General features: G+C 35.5%; 1 protein-coding gene across 2 annotated transcripts in view; it reads right to left on the reverse strand.

Annotated features, from left to right (window-relative positions):
- Positions 1-2,909: 2,909 nt before the first annotated feature.
- Positions 2,910-17,682, reverse strand: part of LOC131069161 (urea-proton symporter DUR3) — a 31,950-nt gene continuing 17,177 nt past the window's right edge. For both annotated transcript variants that reach the window (XM_058004515.2, XM_059221508.1), the window contains exon 6: positions 2,910-2,950. In XM_058004515.2, the coding sequence (XP_057860498.2) occupies positions 2,925-2,950 (26 nt within the window). In that variant the 3' untranslated portion in view covers positions 2,910-2,924. The remainder of the gene's footprint in view (positions 2,951-17,682) is intronic.

Raw genomic sequence — 17,682 nt, forward strand, 5'->3', positions numbered from 1 at the left:
CAAACCCAAATGCACATTTGCTTCATATTATTTTGAAATTTACATTTCATTTCTCCTTTTCCCTAAATCGACCTTCACTAAAAGGCAAATATACTTTATAAAAATATCAATAAAGCATAATGTGGCGACCAAAGGTGATAAAGTGCATTATATTATAAAATCAACTTATTCCTCCTTAGGCGTCCAATATGAATAAGTGAAATATATTGCAAAATTAACTTATTTATCCCTTAGGCGTCCATCATGCCTTAGCTAATATTTCACTTAATAAAACATTTTTCCTCAACAAGGAATCACCCAACATAAGCACTTGTTTACACATTTTCAAAGATTAAAATCTTCAATAATATATTTTTAAGATAGACACCCCCAAAAAGCAGAAATAACTTAAGTTATTTAATTAATAAATGACTAGGTTCATTTGATCATACAATCAAGCTGAAGAAACTGAATCCAATTTGCCTGCCAAAAATAGAACTGAATCTCTGGATCATCATGCCAAGTTGGACTGTCATAAATAGCCTATGTTGCACTGGCTCAACCCAAAACCCTAAAAATAGTACTTACTAAAATTAGTGAGTGTCTCCAAACTCTGTTAGGGCACAAACCAGAAAACAACTGTCACTTATTAAAAATAGCACTTACTAAAAATAGCATACTGTTAAAAATAGTAAGTGTGTCCAAATGCAATTTAACCACATATTGAGCCTCCGTCACAACTTACTAAAAATAGTAAGTCCAGAAAAGTCTTCAGATTCGTTTGCATGTCACACCATCGCGAGGCTTGTGAAGCTTTCTGAAAACCCAAAAGGAATCCAGAATCAAAATTGTAAAACTCCAACATGCAAGCCACCAGAATTGCCAAAACATCCTCCTAGAAATAGGAAACCCTAATTTTGCCTCTGACTGACCAACGGGTCTCGAGATTGGCCAACAGACCCCAAAACAAACTAAAGCAGAAAAGGGGTCATTACAATGGTTGTCGAATCATCCAGGGCCTACCTTAGACGCCTTCGTAGGAGGGATGCAGGCTCCTCTGAGCCATAGGCTTGTAGTTGTCTTTACTTTTGATATTTGTATGGAACATTTGATCATATGATGACATGGATTTTTTATTCCATGAGTTTTGTAATATTGTATACATTTGACAATATTTATATATCTATGTTTGTTATTTCCTTCAGCTACAATTTGTGTTTATGCTTATGTGATTGATGTATACTTGTATATGTAATGAAATTAGCTTCTATTTGATGATGTAATGAAATTAGCTTCTATTTGATGATGTTATTGTGTCTTTAAGGTGTATTTAATAAAGGGTGCATGAAACAAGTTTTAGATCTTTTAAAATCTCTAAATTTCTTGAGTTTTTCACTTTGCCGAGTCCAGTCGAGTTTTTTTTGCCGAGTCTGAGTCCGGAGTCGAGTCGGCTTTGCCGAGTCCGAGTCCCATTTCTATGCTACAAACATTGTAAAAGAAGAATTATATAAAAGCATTTACTATCGTGGTTTTCTCCCATAAGGGTTTCCATGTATATATCTTGTGTTCTACTTGTGTTCACATTAGTTAGATCACATATGAATGTTGGTATGCAATGAATATGTTAATGAGATAAGTTATATACTTGTGATTGAAATTGACAAAGTTTAAATTGGTAAAATTTGTTGTTATATTGATTCATGCCCCTCCCCCCCCCCTTCCCCCCCCACCCCTCTCTATATAACTGTGTACCTATCGTACTAGTTGCTAGTTCAACATTTCAGACCTGCACTCTTTTGGTATTGCACATCAATCTAATACGGGATCATTTTCCATGATAGTTTGAAGAGATTTGAGGATTTTAATGATGCATTCTCAGACATTGGCATTTTGGGTATGTTTTTATGCTTCCAATTGTGTTTTCTATGCATTACTAGCAAGTATCCCAGTCTAATTTGACAGATAAATGGCAGCAAAAAGGGTGTTATCAGACCTGCACCTTTATTGCACTTCATTCATACAAGGTATCTCGTCGTTCTTTCCTTCTTGGGTTTGTGTTTACATTGATTATCCATGTTTTATGAAATATTCCAGCAGTTTATTACATTTGATGAATCATTGTAAACACTGGATGGTAGTACCACCAGTGTGTTTGGCATGAGCTCTTTGATTAATGTACTCACCCCACTAAATCACTGGTCGCTTTGCATTGATTGCCACTGAATAAGTGGAGGTTTGATTGTTTACTCACCCCACTAAGTAAGTGGTTCATTTGTATTTTGCTTATCCATTGAATAAGTGGAGGTGCCCTTTTGCTTTCCCATTGCATAAGTGGAAGTGCCCTTTATTTTCCCATTGAATAATTTAAGTGTCCTTTACTTTCCCACTAAATAAGTGATGTTTGTAATCGCACCTTGATGAACAGATGGTTGTGTGCTTTCTATCAATATTGCATTAGCACTGCACTAAATAAGTGGTATCAGTTGGCTTCCTGCCTAGTGCATTTCCTTTCTATCAATATTGCATAAGCACTGCACTAAATAAGTGGTATCAGTTGGCTTCCTGCCTAGTGCATTTCCTTTGAAATGCAGCATCTCAGTTTAATTGTATTATCCTGAACACCATATGATCTCACATTGCCCATCTCAGAAACTAGGTGATCAAAAAGTGGAAATTATGTTGCATTGCATATTACTCTCTTACTTTCACTTGAAAGTTAATTTCAAAAAAAAATTAGACGTGTATATTACAATGGTATCAAAGCTAGTGATCTACCAACCTGTTGAAAAGCTAACCATTGTTGCAGATACTTCACTTGTATAACATTGTTTCAGAAATTGTTTGTGTTAAGTTCATCCCTCCATCCAATTGTTATAGAAAAAATTCAAAAACTTTGGTATTCACTTTCCTATGAATCATGGCTTCAAAATTGGGAGAGAAGCCTTTCAGTGCCAGTAAGGGACTTGAACACCTGCTTCAATAAATGGATGGATTACTTTGCATTTTGGATACAGTGGGAAATTGTTTATCAATAATAGATCAATTTGATTTTTTAAAGATGCAAATTGTCAAAGTCCCTAATGTGAATTCTTCAATTAAGCCTACGTTTATGAGACACCCAGATGAAGAAGTAAGAGTTGCACTAATTTCTTTCATAAGTGAACTAACAAGGATTACAACTCCTTAAGTCCCACAATGATGACATAATGTGTAATGCCCCCACTTTGAAATATAATTTAACAAAAAATAATAATAATAAAATTTAAAATACAAAATAATAAAAATAAAAATTAAATTAAAATATAAAAGAATATAATTAAATATAATTCAAATTTGATTAAAGTTAATGAATAGTCAAATAAAATGATAAGATGTGACTCTCCCAAATATGAGGTATTAAAGCGAGAAGAGAACTCATTTGAAGGGGGAGAATTTAGGAATCAGAAGTGCAAGTCTGATTTAAATAAATGCAGATCTGATTGTGAAAGGATGTGTCCCTTTCAAAGGCCAGAAATAATGAAGAGTTGCACTCTTTCAAAGGGTGCTCATGGTGAAAGAGTGTGGTGAAAGAGTGTGTCTCTTGCCAAAGGGCATACATGATGAAGAGGTGTGACCTCTCCCTCACATTGAGAGATATAAAGGAAAGGAATCAAAAGCATCCAGGGACATCACCAGCAATCAGATCAGATCAGAACTGTTATTAAGTTAAAGGCAGTAACATCTGTAATGTCTCCTTTTCCACTCTGGTTTGTTTTCGGGACTGTTGGCCAATCCCGAGACCCATTGGTCAGTCAGAGGCAGAATTAGGGTTTCCTATTTTCTAGGAGGATGTTTTGGCAATTTTGGTGGCTTGTATGTTGGAGTTTTACAGTTTTGATTATGGATTCCTTTTGGGTTTACAAAAAGCTTCGCAATGATTGTACATGCGTAGCAATCAGTGGAGTTTGGTATACTTACTATTTTTAGTAAGTAGGGGCAATGACAACTTATTTTTTGAGGTTTTCAGAGAGCTACACAATGGTGTGACATGCAATTGAATCTGAGGACTTTTCCGGAATTACTATTTTTAGTAAGTTGCGACAGTTGCTCAAAAATGTTGTTAAAATCACTTTGGAGACACTATTTTTAGCAGGATGCTATTTATAGTAAGTGCTATTTTTGGCAGGTTTCAATGGTCCAGATCAGAGGCTATTTTTGGCAATGCAATTTTCAGTACTTTTAGCTTTCAATTCACTATGGCAGTTGTTTAGCACATGGGAAAAGTATTTTTAATATAATTTAATGCCCCTTGGCCTAGGCGTGTGACTTATGTATTTCTGGTTATGACTTAAGGGGACGAGTTGAGGTGATAAAGTATTATTTTAAGTCATAAGGTTTGGGCACCTAAGTTGTATTTTCACTTAATGTGTTTTATATTATTATTGGACCTCCTTAAGTGGTACGTCCCTCCTTATGTGCTCATGAAATGTTTTATAAAGTGAAATACCAGTTAAGGCATGATGGATGCCTTAGGAAGAAAAAAGTTAATATTTGGGATATATTTCACTTATTCATCTTGGATGCTCATTATATTTTATTGACATTTTTAATAAAGTATATTTGCTACCTTATGAAGGTCGATTTGGGAAGAAAGGGGAAATGAAATGCAAATTTCAAATTAATGTAAAATGATATTGCATTTGGATTTGGCGTCCATTTGGGGGAGATGTGAATTTGAATTTGGAGGCACCAAGGTTATAAATAAGAGTGTTGGGCTCTTGTTTTGGTATCCATGAATATTTGCAACAAAGTGCTGCCGAAATTTAAATTGATTGCTTCAAGGAATGCATACCTCCTAGCTAGTTCTTGGTTTCTTGCTTGAGAGATAGCAACTAGTTGAGATTGTGAGACTGTTCTTTACACTGAAGAACAGATGGAGTTCATTGTTGTGGTGAAATTTGATGTTTTCTAGTGTGTTTTGAGGTGTTTGTGAGTTTCCAGGTTGTCGGTTGATTGTAGAGCTGAAATGGTTTTTCCATCACAAGTCTAAGAGGGAATTTTTGTTGCTTTTGGGTATTCTCTCTTTATTTTCCAAAGGCCTAGGCGATCCTTTTTGCTAGTTTTCAGAGGTTAATTCGTAGTTTTGAATTTTATATTGCAAATCGCCCTCCTTCCCAGGCCGTACCATGTTTGTGGTTGTCTTGGAAGGCGTGCATTAATGGTTTGATCAGATTTGCAACTGGTTGTTGGTCTTCGTTTGGATGCCTCCTCTCTAGAGTTCATTTGCACTTAGTTTCAAGTCTTTCTGTTGAGTTTTGGAGGAGTTATGAGCATTTTAGTGTGTTTTTATGTTGCTGGTTTGTGTTTTCAGTTTGCTGGTGAAGTATATCAGATTTGGAGTTTGGAGTTTGGGGGTTGTTTTTTTTTGGTAGAGAGTCTCTTGAAACTTGAGAAATACATTAAACATCATTTGCAGCTGTTGGACAGCGATATCTCTTGATTTGCAATTCATGTTATGTATTGTAATGTTGATTAGTAGTACTAATAGCAAACTTCATTCTGAATTGTTTCACAACATCCACTGAATAAGTGGAAGAGGTTAGCTTCGCCACCTATCTAGATCTATTTCATTTTGTACCCCTGTCCTCCCACTGAATAAGTGGTTGAGTAGATAGTTTGTTATTTCCAGTCCTCCCGCTGAATAAGTGGTTGAGTGATTATCTTGTTTACTTCAATCTTCTTGGATTTGTAATTGGCTAGTTATACCGCCAAATAGTTGTTAAATTCTAGTATTTATTTATCTCGCTGAAAAGTGGAAGTGGTTGGTCTAACCACCAATATGTATTGCTCTCAATATTTTATCATGCTAATGCTAATGGGTGAAATTATTGTGTGTAAAAATTGAAAAAAATTGTGGGGGACATTTCAACATCCTTGTTTTTGGTGGTATGCATCGGGATGTGCTTAATACATGAAGCCCGATAATGTTCTTATGCAGATAGTAACATTAATATAGACTGCAATATGTATGACAATCATACTTTATTTCATATACATTCATAGTACATGAAAGACTATTATATTTATAGCCCATTCCATAACCATTCGCTATTGCCCCTCATGAGGATAGGTTGGTTTTGTTAGGGAGAGGTGGAGTAACACCTCACAAGATAGGTAAGCCCAAAATAGGAAACCTTGACGGAGCCTACTTGTACACTAGTTTCCAAGCGCCCTATGACAAGTAATTCTCCATCCTCCATTAGGGTTGACGATTAAGAAAGAAGTAAGGATTGGGGCTTAAGTATAGTAACTGTCAAATGTATTATGAATCCTAATTGTTCCTTAATTTTAATAATATGATTTAAGACATAATAATGCATAGTGATGTATGTTAATCATTGGAATATAGCAGCCTCCCAGTAGGGGGCATTACAAATGGTATTAAAGCTTTGATCCTGCCATCCTACAAGGTAAAGATAATCAATGAATCGTTCTAGTCAATGAGAAGGAATCTAACAATACATGTATTCGCGTATATGATCCGTGTTTGCATAAATTCATGTCTATGATTCATGTTTTGTGTATGCTTCATGTTTGTGTAAATCCATGTGTATGCTTTGTGTTTTCATGTAAATGCGCCGTGTTTGGTTCATGGGTGTTTGCAAAGCCATTTCATATTGGGAATCATTTTGAGATGGTCTACAACGATTTAATATGGAAGATAAGAGACCCCATATTAGGATGTGATTAGTGGTATAAGGATACTGGATTACCATTGTTAAAGATGGGAATATGATCAGCTTGCAACGATTACACATGGAAGAATAATGCAAACAGTGAGTTCATTTGTCTTCTCAAACTGCAGTGATTAGAAGATAAACAATAGTTCATTAGACAAATTGATATGCTCGACTAGATTACAGCGATCAAGAAGAGTTAAAGAGCAGCGATCACACAAATAACAGAATCAACAATAAACGAGATGCGATTCAAAGTGGTATGCCAAGACTTAGTTTGCAAAGGATGCTGGCTGACTCATCAAAGTTAGTTACCATAGTTTATAAAACAAATTAATTATAGTTAAAGGCCCATCCTCATCCAAAGGTGCAGCTCATTATAATAGAGGACACCGATTTATTATAGCCGCTAATATGCAGCAATTTGTTTAGTGATTATTTTTAAGAGGTGCGGTTTATGATAATTATAAAAAGAAATAATTTGTTCTTGAAGGAGTGTGACCAGTTCGGATATATCTATTAGATGTGAAGAGGCATATCTATTTTAGAAGGAAAATGCATATCTTGAAATATATATATACATATATATAAGATTGAAAATGAAGAAGAAAGGTGTTGGAATATGTAAATAAAAAGAAGTCAGATAAAACTCATACACCAATCTCAAAGGGAGGATTCTATGAAGATCATTGCCGACTTGTGAAGAAGTAAATAAGTGGTATGATCTGAGTTAAAAGATATGTTGATAAATTTTGTACACCTAGGAAGATGTGCAAAATTGTGGTTTCAGCCACAATGTGTGAGTATAAAACTCTCCTAATTTAGGGAAGGCTCCCCCTTTTCTACTAACTAAATACTTAATCTAATTTGGGTGGGATGGTGGGATAACATCTTATTCTCTTTCTTCAGAACAGACGATATTCTTTCTCTTATTTCAGAAAAGAAGTTACAGCAACAACAGTAAATACAGAAATGAAACTTTTGTAGGATTTTTAGAACATAAAGGGAAGCAAAGTTTCCATGAAAACACAAAGACTTTTGTCACTTCCCCAGGACAGGAAAATAGAAATGAAAGCACAAAGTCTTCAACACTCCTATTGTCCTATCAACCTTCTCAAAATGATAACAGTGTACAACACACAACAGCTCAAAGTCTGTCTATATCATATTTGAAAACCTCAGACTTGGCAATGACTCGGGAGACCCAAAAAATTTTAAAACTCGGCAATACCTTGGCAGATTTATCAAACATTTGAAAATATATAAAAAAAATTTAAATAGTCTTCAAAATGATGCATATTATTAGATTTGCACAACATATAACCGATTTCCATCATTTATAAATCAAAATTAGATACCATTTACATATTTATTAATGGTGATAATTGATAAGTATAATCCTTAAAAGATATTAATATAAGATAACAATTATTTTCATTTTTTCAAACTTATAAAATATCTATTTGATGTTTAATAAAAAGATATAATATTTCAAATAATAAGGTTAAAGACATTCAAATTATTTTATTTTTCAAAATCAAAAATAAAATCGAAATTAAATTACATAATTAAATAAAAATAATTATTAAAAGAACAAAAAAGATATATTTAAAAGTAGGCTATGTGACTATATATCAAAATATATTCAAGAGTAATATTGCTAATAAATATATTATATAAATATAATGTATATTAATATAAAATATATAAATAAAATAGCTCTGAAAACTTTCCCTTTGCTCAGTTCGTTGACGGCCACTCTGTGCACTCCTAGCCTCAGTTCGTGTTCCCTTGGCAACCACAACTCGCAGCATTGGGAGGTTTGTTTAGCCGTTAGCAAATGAATTATGGAGAATTTGTGACTGTGCCCTAACAAAATCACATGACTATGCACCGGAAATCTAAGAATGCGACTCATGTGCTATCCATGGTGTATTTCACATCGCAAATAGTTAAAAACCTCCGTCGTGCGGCTGTGAAATGAGTGAAAATTTTTAGGTTTTTGCAAGTTTAAGTTTTTTTTGTTTTAACCACCGATTTTTTGCTCGATAACACGCGATTTTTTGCAATTTTCAGCTATTTAACTCGTGGCGAGTTAGGGCAAAAATTGTCCGCAAGTTTTGAAGTGAGTGACTCGCGGCCAAAAATGGTGGACGAGTACTCGCAAGTTTTTTAGAAAATCACAGTTTTTCATCACTGGTCTATATGATGCACTTCACTTTACATGCACAAGTCTTAAAAATAAAAGCAGCACAAAGTCTACAAGTTATCTCCTTACTTGAGCTTTCTACACTAGCTTTAAACGTGATAAGCAGCTCAAAATCTGCAAGACCAAGTCTAAAAGCCTAACTTATAACTCTAAATACAATTAGCAGCTCAAACTCTGCAAGATTGAATTTAAATCCCTTTTGAAAAATAGAACAAAAATCACAATCAATTCAAGAAAATGTCGTCACATAACAACTTGAATTGGCACAAAGTCTCAACACAACTTGCCTCTTTTATTGAAAGCAATTTCATTTACATCTAAGGTCAAAGTCTTAGAGTGCACATACAAACTAGCAGAATTTTGTTGCATTGCCAAAAGATAAAAAATACATAGAGCACCCTCGTCTATATATAGGAGAGGGTCTAAGAGCAAAATGTGGGAGAAATCTAACCAACTGAGACTTATTCCACAACTAACTATGACTTATTCAAATTGCAGTCCTATTGTCTTTTGACTTGTAATTTGTTTACATGCAATTACAATTTACAAGAATGCAAGTAATGTGATTACTTGCAATTACAATTTTTGACATTACATGTAATTTGTCAAAATGAAATTACAAATGCATAATTGAAACTAAGTGTCCAGAGACACGACTCTATTTACGTCATCATCTATTTGATATTTATGCTATTATAAGACACTCTATGATTTAAGTACTCAAGTTTGGGAGTGGCATCTTGAACCGGAACAAGAACTTGCACCCTTGATAGTCTTTGTGTCCTTGGCCAGCGAACTTCAACCTTATCACATGCTTGGGGTAGTACCATTTCTTCAGGAGGGAAATTCTTTCTTTTGTTGTGTTCTTTCTCCATGCTTAATTCACTTTGTCACAAGATTACTTCTATTTACCGATAACTTCATGAGGATTATTGACCCTTGGGCTGTCCCATGAATTACTGTTGTATCTCTTCTTCTTTTGTTCACTGATGAGGAACCCATAACACCTTATTCAAGATGAAATTGTTATAAAACAATGCCCATGCTTTGATTTGTTGGTTTGATAGATCGTGCATGCAAACAAGACTGACAAGGGAAGGGATAAATTGATGTCAAAATGGGCTCATAAGTGAATTTTAGGTTTTGAGGACTACATTACATGTGTGGAAAAACAAGAGCGTTGACTTGCAATTGTGGAGAACGAACATGCAACTTCATATGTGTAATGGGAAAATACAAGTTTGCACTTGTAATTGGATCCTAGAGACTCATTTTCAAGTGTTTTTAAGTGCATTTTGGACCAATTTCGGGTTTTGGAGGACTGATTACATGTGATAGGGTAGTACTTGCACACTTGCAGTCGGGTTTCAAGAACCTGATTGCAAGTAAAATATACATTGCCAATGGTGAAACATGAAGGGCTTGCAATCGGGTTCTAGAGACCCGATTGCAAGTGATTTTAACTCGCAAAATAAAATAACCCCTACATACTTGCAGTCGGATTTCTAGATCCCGATTGCAAGTGACCAAAGTGTATCTCTTTTCTTTTATAAAGTGAACTTGTAATCGGGTTTCAAAACCCCGATTACAAGTAAAGTTGATTTACTTGCAATGTTGGACAGAAAACCCGACTTGACTTTGATAAAATGCACAACCAAATAAACTTTAGTTGCAATTGGATCTTAAAGACCCAATTGCAAGTAATAATGCAAGACAACTTGTAATAATGCTCTAGAGACCCGACTTTGCAAGTAACTTGACAATTAAAACAATGAACTAACTTGTAATCAGGTCTCAGAGGCCCGATTACGAGTGCATTTACTTGTAATGTCATCCAAAAGTTCCTACTACTTGCAATGAGGTCAAAAAGTTCCTACTTGCAGTGACTGATCTGAAAGCCGAAATTGCACAGAAAGCTAGGAAAATGAAGGCAAAAATCAACCAAAACTTGAACAATGATGGCAAAATCACCCACGCATGATTAGACACCAACCAATACAAGTTTTTTCCTCATAAAACGTGCCTTAGAGAAACAAGACTATGAATTTCAAGGAAAAATTCATGGGAGTTGCCTAATTTTTGAAAGTTCAAAAATGAGGACAACAAGATAAAAGGCTTATATACCAAAAGCCTTCGATAAGCAGAAGACGACGGCTTTATTGAAGTGGTGTGATGCAGATATAAAAGATGAATCATCAAGAGTATATGAAATGTAATTAATGTGCAAACATTAAAGAAGATAAAGGATGCAAGGAAATCTCAAGTAAACTGAAAAAAGGCATTTCAAGAGAAGAATAAGTTGATGGAGAACATTTTGAACACTCCATGATCACTGCTTGAGGACAAACAATCTTAGGTGGGGTGGACTATAATGTCCCCGCTTTGAAATATATTTTTATTAATAATAAAAATTAAAAGACAAAAGAATAAAAATTATAATTAAATTAAAATATAAAAGAATATAAATAAATATATTTAAAATTTGATTAAAGTTAATGAATGGTCAAAAGACATGAAATGATAAGTTGAGACTCCCCCAAATATGAAGTATTAAAGGGAGAAAAGAACTCATTTGAAGGGGGAGAATTTGGGAATCAGAAGTGCAGATTTGATTTAAATAAGAAGTGCAGATCTGATTGTGAAAGGTTGTGTCCCTTTCAAAGGGCAGAAATAAAGAAGAGTTGCACTCTTTCAAAGGGTGCTAATGGTGAAAGGGTGTGTCTCTTGCCAAAGGGCATACATGATGAAGAGGTATGACCTCTCCCTTACATTGAGAGATATAAAGGAAAGGAGTTAAAAGCATCCAAGGATATCACCATCGATCAGATCAGATCAGAACTGTTATTAAGTTACAGGCAGTAGCATCCTTGTTTTTGGTGGTATGCATGGGGATCTGCTTAATATGTATGCTTAATATATGACGCCCAATAATGTTCTTATGCAGAATTTAATAGTAATATTAATATAGACTGCAATATGTATGACAATCATACTTAATTTCATATACATTCATAGTACATGAAAGACTATTATATTAATATCCCATTCCTTAATCATTCGCTATTGCCCCTCATGAGGATGGGTTGGTTTTGTTAGGGAGAGGCAGAGTAATACCTCACAAGATAGGTAAGCCCAAGATAGGATATGGACGTGGTCCTGAAACCTTGAGGGAGCCTACTTGTAGACTGGTTTCCAAGCGCCTTATGACAAGTAATCCCCCATCCTCTGTTAGGGTTGATGATTAGGAAAGAAGGATTGGGGCTTAAGTATAGTAGCTGTCAATTGTATTATGAATCCTAATTGTTCCTTAATTTTCATAATATGATTCAAGACATAATAATGCATAGTGATGTATGTTAATCATTGGGAATTGGCAGCCTCCCAGTAGGGGACATTACATAATGAAGGTAGTAGTTCAGCTGATTGTAGAGAGTTTCCATGATGCTAAACATCCTTCGCTTGCTAAGAGAGTAAAAAATTGTAGAAATTGTAGAAAAGGTTAGAACTTGTGTGGTGATGCTTGATCTTGACTGTAATGATTTAATACTCCAAATGTTCAACTATTTCTTTGTTGTCAGAAAAGATTATGCTGAGAATATTTTAAAAGCCATGCAGAAAATCATGTCTTTGATGGTCAATGAGAGTGATAATGTTCCCCATCCACTCTTATCAATTTTATTGGCTAGTATGAGCAAGGATGACCAAGATTCTTTATTAGTTGAAAATGTCTTAGCTAAAATTGTTGTTAACAAATGTGAAGAAATTTTGAAACCATATATGACAGTGGAGCGTGAGGAATAGGATGAGAAGTTGATAGCGGAAAATTTCTGAAGTAGAGACTAAATGTGAGCAATATAAACATTCAAAAACTTTGTGTAATAGAAAATGTCACATTTCAAGGAGCATGTGGTGTGAAGCGCCAAAATGATTCTATTGAAAATTTTGCTGCTATTAATGATGAAGTGGAACTAGCTGAAAAATTCAAAACATAAAATAGTGATGAGCACATACATCACTATAGTGATGACGATTCAGAATTTGAGTGGTAATTTCCTAGCAGGAAGCGTTCAAGATTGATTTTCAAATAAAATCCAATGAGAGGGAGCTCCAAGATAATCCAGAAGAGAGTGAAGCCTATTTATAATTTGAAGAAGTGACACATGAGCCCTTATTGTGTGATAAGCAAAGTTACTTTTCTGACTTAGATCAAAGGCCCAGTGATTGTAAGAATTGAACAATCAATTTTTGGTCATAGAAGAGAAAGTGGTACAAGTTTTGATAGGAGTTGATGGCATACATAAATTTATTGAAGACCTCATTTGGAAGGCCCAAGTTGAGAAGAGACAGAAAGGCATTGAAGGAGAACCCAATCTTGCAGATTTGCAAACAGTTAAAAAAGCTTTGGAAACAATGAAATCAGATTACCTATACTTACATTTTGAAAGGGATCATACCAAAGTACCCAGACTCGGACTCAGCTCTAACTCGGCAAGGCTAACTCGGCTCGTGACTCGGCTCGGACTCGGCAATGACTCGGCAACGACTCGGCAAAATAAGAAAACCCTTGAAATTTGGAGATTTTTAACGATTTAAAACTTGTTTCATACACCCATTATTGATTAAGCATAAAGACACTATAACATCATCCATAGTCTGAAAACTTGGACTTGGCAAAAACTTTGCAGACCAAATTTGACTTGGTTTTAGTGATTCAACAGCTTAAATAATTACTCAAATTCCGTTAAAAAATGTAAGTTTTATCCAAATCCCTCTAAAATATAGGCAATCAATCATAGGCCAGAAATGATACTCAAATTGTAGACACAGAACTGAATAATTAGGGTGGCCAAACCTGCAGAGCTGCTGGGCTGGGTTATGTTGGAACAGCAGAGTAAAATTGCAAATTGAAACATTGCAGGCTTGGGTTGTAGTAGCAAATGCAGAAGTAGTTCCTTCCCTAGGAGCAGCAGGCACATAGGTTGTAGGCATGTGAGTTGCAAGTGTGTGCAAGTAGATGGGTCACACGGAACAGAGAAGAAGCATACACAACTGAGTGAAAATGCACGATTGAAAAATTGAACGCGTGGGGCAGATGAAAAAGTATGAGTGTGCTCAGAGCAGGTTTTACACCATAAATGCACTCAGAGTAGACCATTGTCCTCTAAAAACTCTTTGAAAACCATTTCTGCCAAGTAGCAAGTTTGAGCGTGATTTACTTGTTTTCCTTAAACCCTTGTGAGTACTCACTGAGTTTTAAAACTATGGGTGCAGATGTTAGAATATGGAAACATCCCTTTTCACTTCAGCATCTGGCATGAGCATGTCCACTAGGCAAGACTTTGCTCCTCCCAAGACACATATTATTGGCAATCACATTACAAAATGGATCTTGCCAACCAATAATAGGCAGTAGAGTAATTTCAGCTCACACATTGTCAAGCCAAAGATTGAACCCCACAACTTTCCATCCTCAACAGTCAACAAGAAAAAATATCATTTCAACAAGTATCTACAGGAAAAGGCAAGGAGAAAAGCTATGAATACAAAAGAATCACCTAATCTTACCAATTTTTTTGCAGCATTAGCAGATCCAGCACCAAAGAGATAAAAGCAGAGACCCCAGAGATAATGGAGGTCAATGACACTCGTGACAAGTTCTAGGACCTAAAGAAACAATTTCCTTGAAATCCAAAGATAAAGTTTTAGAACACCTCTAATTTATAGTAGAAGATATTTCAACACCTAGAGTGAGAGCTGGGAAAATAAAAGCCACCACTCTTTGCAAGTAGATCTCATATGTACAAATCTCCTACTTTGGAAATGTATGGTTAGTTTCATTTACTAAAGCATCAGATGCTTAGTGAAGAACACGCGTTTCCACAAATTTGAGGAGCACTTGCAGATTTGACTTCTAAAGTTACAAATCCAACTTTAGCTTTGACAAGGACAATTTTAGTTACCAAGGCAGGCATTTCTAAATCCCCTTTTCCCCCACATCCGAATAATGCAACCCCATAATGTGTATTATAGTTTGGACTAACCTCTTTGACTGCACTTTTTTAAGTGACGTCGGTCGGGTCACGACCCTCAGACTCGGCGAGTCAGGCGAGTCACGCCCTCTGACCCGTCCGAGCCCGGGTCAGGGTCACCGTGACCCGGCAAGGTCACCCGACCCGCTGATTCGCATGACTCGCCGCGAGTCGCGTAACTCTGGATCATACCCTTAAGTTTGTAGAAGAGACTTTTGATGCGCATTGAAAGGGAAAGAGAAAGAAGTTGATGAGCTCACCTTTGAGCTTAAATCAACAAAGGATTCATTAGAAGATACTCAGATGGCACTACTAGCAAAAAATCAGATTGATTTCAAGGAGTGAAAGAATAAGGAAAGGGCTAAAGAAATCAAGAAGTGATTGATGAGCTTGATAGGCTCCAAGAAGATTTTAATTTAGAACACTTTCCTAAGTTTGTAAGAACAAAGTTGGGACAATAAGAAGATTGGTTTCAGCAAGAGGATAGAAATACTTTTCAGCTTGTTGATAACTCACTGCTTGAGAAGGATGCAGAGTCATCTTTTGATAATCTATTTTTTGTGATGGACGTTGAGATGCTTCTTGATTTTGGTAGCACAAGTGATGGCATTAATAGGACATGGGATCCACGTGTGGTGTTCAAACATGAGGTGGTGCCAAATGATTTGCTTAAGAGGCCACCAAAGCTTGTTGATGTCATGCAGATGAGGAGGGATTTCCCCTGTGATCAGTTTCTTGATTTACATTAAGTTACAAATGAAGACCAGAGATCTAATTCTAATGATGTGCAAAATCATGTGATCAAGCACAATATGAATTTCTTATTGGCGATCCTCCTAGAAAACTACCTGATAAAGAAGAAAGAATTGATGAGGTAGAAGAAGTTGCCCCATGGGATATTATGATACATGAAGACAGCACCTTCTAGAAGACATAACTTTTGATTGACTTATGGTACGAAATCAAGGTATGCAATGTTTTGAAACAAGCCAAGGTGTATTTTCATGATGGGGTTTGTGCTGTATTGCATGAACCTTGCATGGTGTTTAAACTTATAAGTTTGAGTTTTTAAAGAAGTACAAAACATCATTGTGGTATGAGGAGTTGTTTTGAGACTTTAACTATCTTTGAAGAACTCTTCATGAGTAATAGATTGAGGAGGCAAAAACATTATAATGTTGCCTTAATATTCAGTTTTCATGCAAGAGAATATCAGTTGAAGGTGTCAAAGGTTGGTGGTGACAAATAGGTGATTGTACAGAGATTTAAAAGTCTCAATTACTTCTTTAATGTTGTTGTTTTGATACAGTCCAGCCACCAAGAAGTTATATTTGAGTACTTAACAGTGTTATGGCAGTCACTTATGGAGGAGGGAAAGAGTATTTCAAATGGTGATTGATTATGATGAATTTTCAGCTGTAGTAAAAGAAATCTTCATTATTATATTGCTTCCAGTATCTACACAAATGAGAAAAATTCATCTTTGCAATTGTTATTCTATTTTTAGATTGCTGGTTTTAGAAAAATCTGACTATGAGTTATGATTTTCAATCTTGAACAGCTGCATCATCAATCGGCTTAACACGTATTTAAGTTGGTATATGTTTCTTGTTGAAGAGAACAATTGATAACTTCAGTGATGAAATTTATTTTGTTTTTAGTTGATAGAATGTTCAAATTTATTCCTTTTGCTAAATGAGTTGAGTTTTGCGGCAGTTGTTCCTCTTTTGAGATGCTGATTTTGAGAAAATCAGATTATTTGTTGCTGATTTCAGACACGAATAGCTACAAGAATGCGCATTTTAAGACCACTCAGTCATTTGAGATGGTTAGTTTATGGTTTTAGCTGAAAAGGAAGAGCATTTCAACTAACCAAGCATTGTATTCAGTGGGAATTCAAACCACCAAATAGTTGTTATCTCTTGTTTCCAGCTTGCATTTGTTCTTTGGACAGCAGACCATCGCACAGTTGTAACTATCATATAGGAGTTCCAAAAGTTAATATTGAGAAGGTTAGCAATTTTCTATATTTTATCGAGAATGGTACATTGGAAACATGATAAAGAAAAGCAAATTTTCAGTGACCCCGTTGAATCCTTGCAAAAGATTGTTCTTTTAGTGAGAAGGGTGAAGGAGGTTTTATTTGCAGATGTGTTGCAGCATAGTACATCAAAACAAAAAGGCTCACAAACCTTCTACATTGATTTGGATATGTTGGTGTCTGTTTTATCATCTACCAAACATTAGAATAAGATACCCAAAGGTATTCTATCCTCTCCTAAAAAATCACTACTAATTCCAAGGTCTATATGTGCGAACAAACGACTTTAGTGGGATAGCTACTCAAGTAGTGTTTGCTGAAAATCTCAAGGGGGACTTACGTTAACAATTGTCTTTGAAGCTGCTGGACTTAGACGGATTTAGCAATTTTAGGCTCTCTCTCTTTTTTTTTTTGGATTTTCCGGGATTTAGACTTTCAAAAAAGGAAAAGGGATAGGGTTTGAGAAAGCTGATCTAAACCTACGAACTCCAGAGACGGTATCAACTGGGTGCTCTCGGGAAACCGCACTTTGCTTCGCCACACTGAGGACAACTACACAAAGCGGGTGCAATCTTCAATGGGTTGTGCTTATGATTGAAATATTGGCATGCACAGAGGATAGGCTCAGACTACTTTTGCACAGTGAAATGGAAATCATCTATTCACCAAAAGTATGAGCAGAGATACACCGTCAATTAACACTTATCA

This window comes from Cryptomeria japonica, chromosome 5 (genome assembly GCF_030272615.1).
Source record: "Cryptomeria japonica chromosome 5, Sugi_1.0, whole genome shotgun sequence".
Lineage (NCBI taxonomy): Eukaryota > Viridiplantae > Streptophyta > Pinopsida > Cupressales > Cupressaceae > Cryptomeria > Cryptomeria japonica.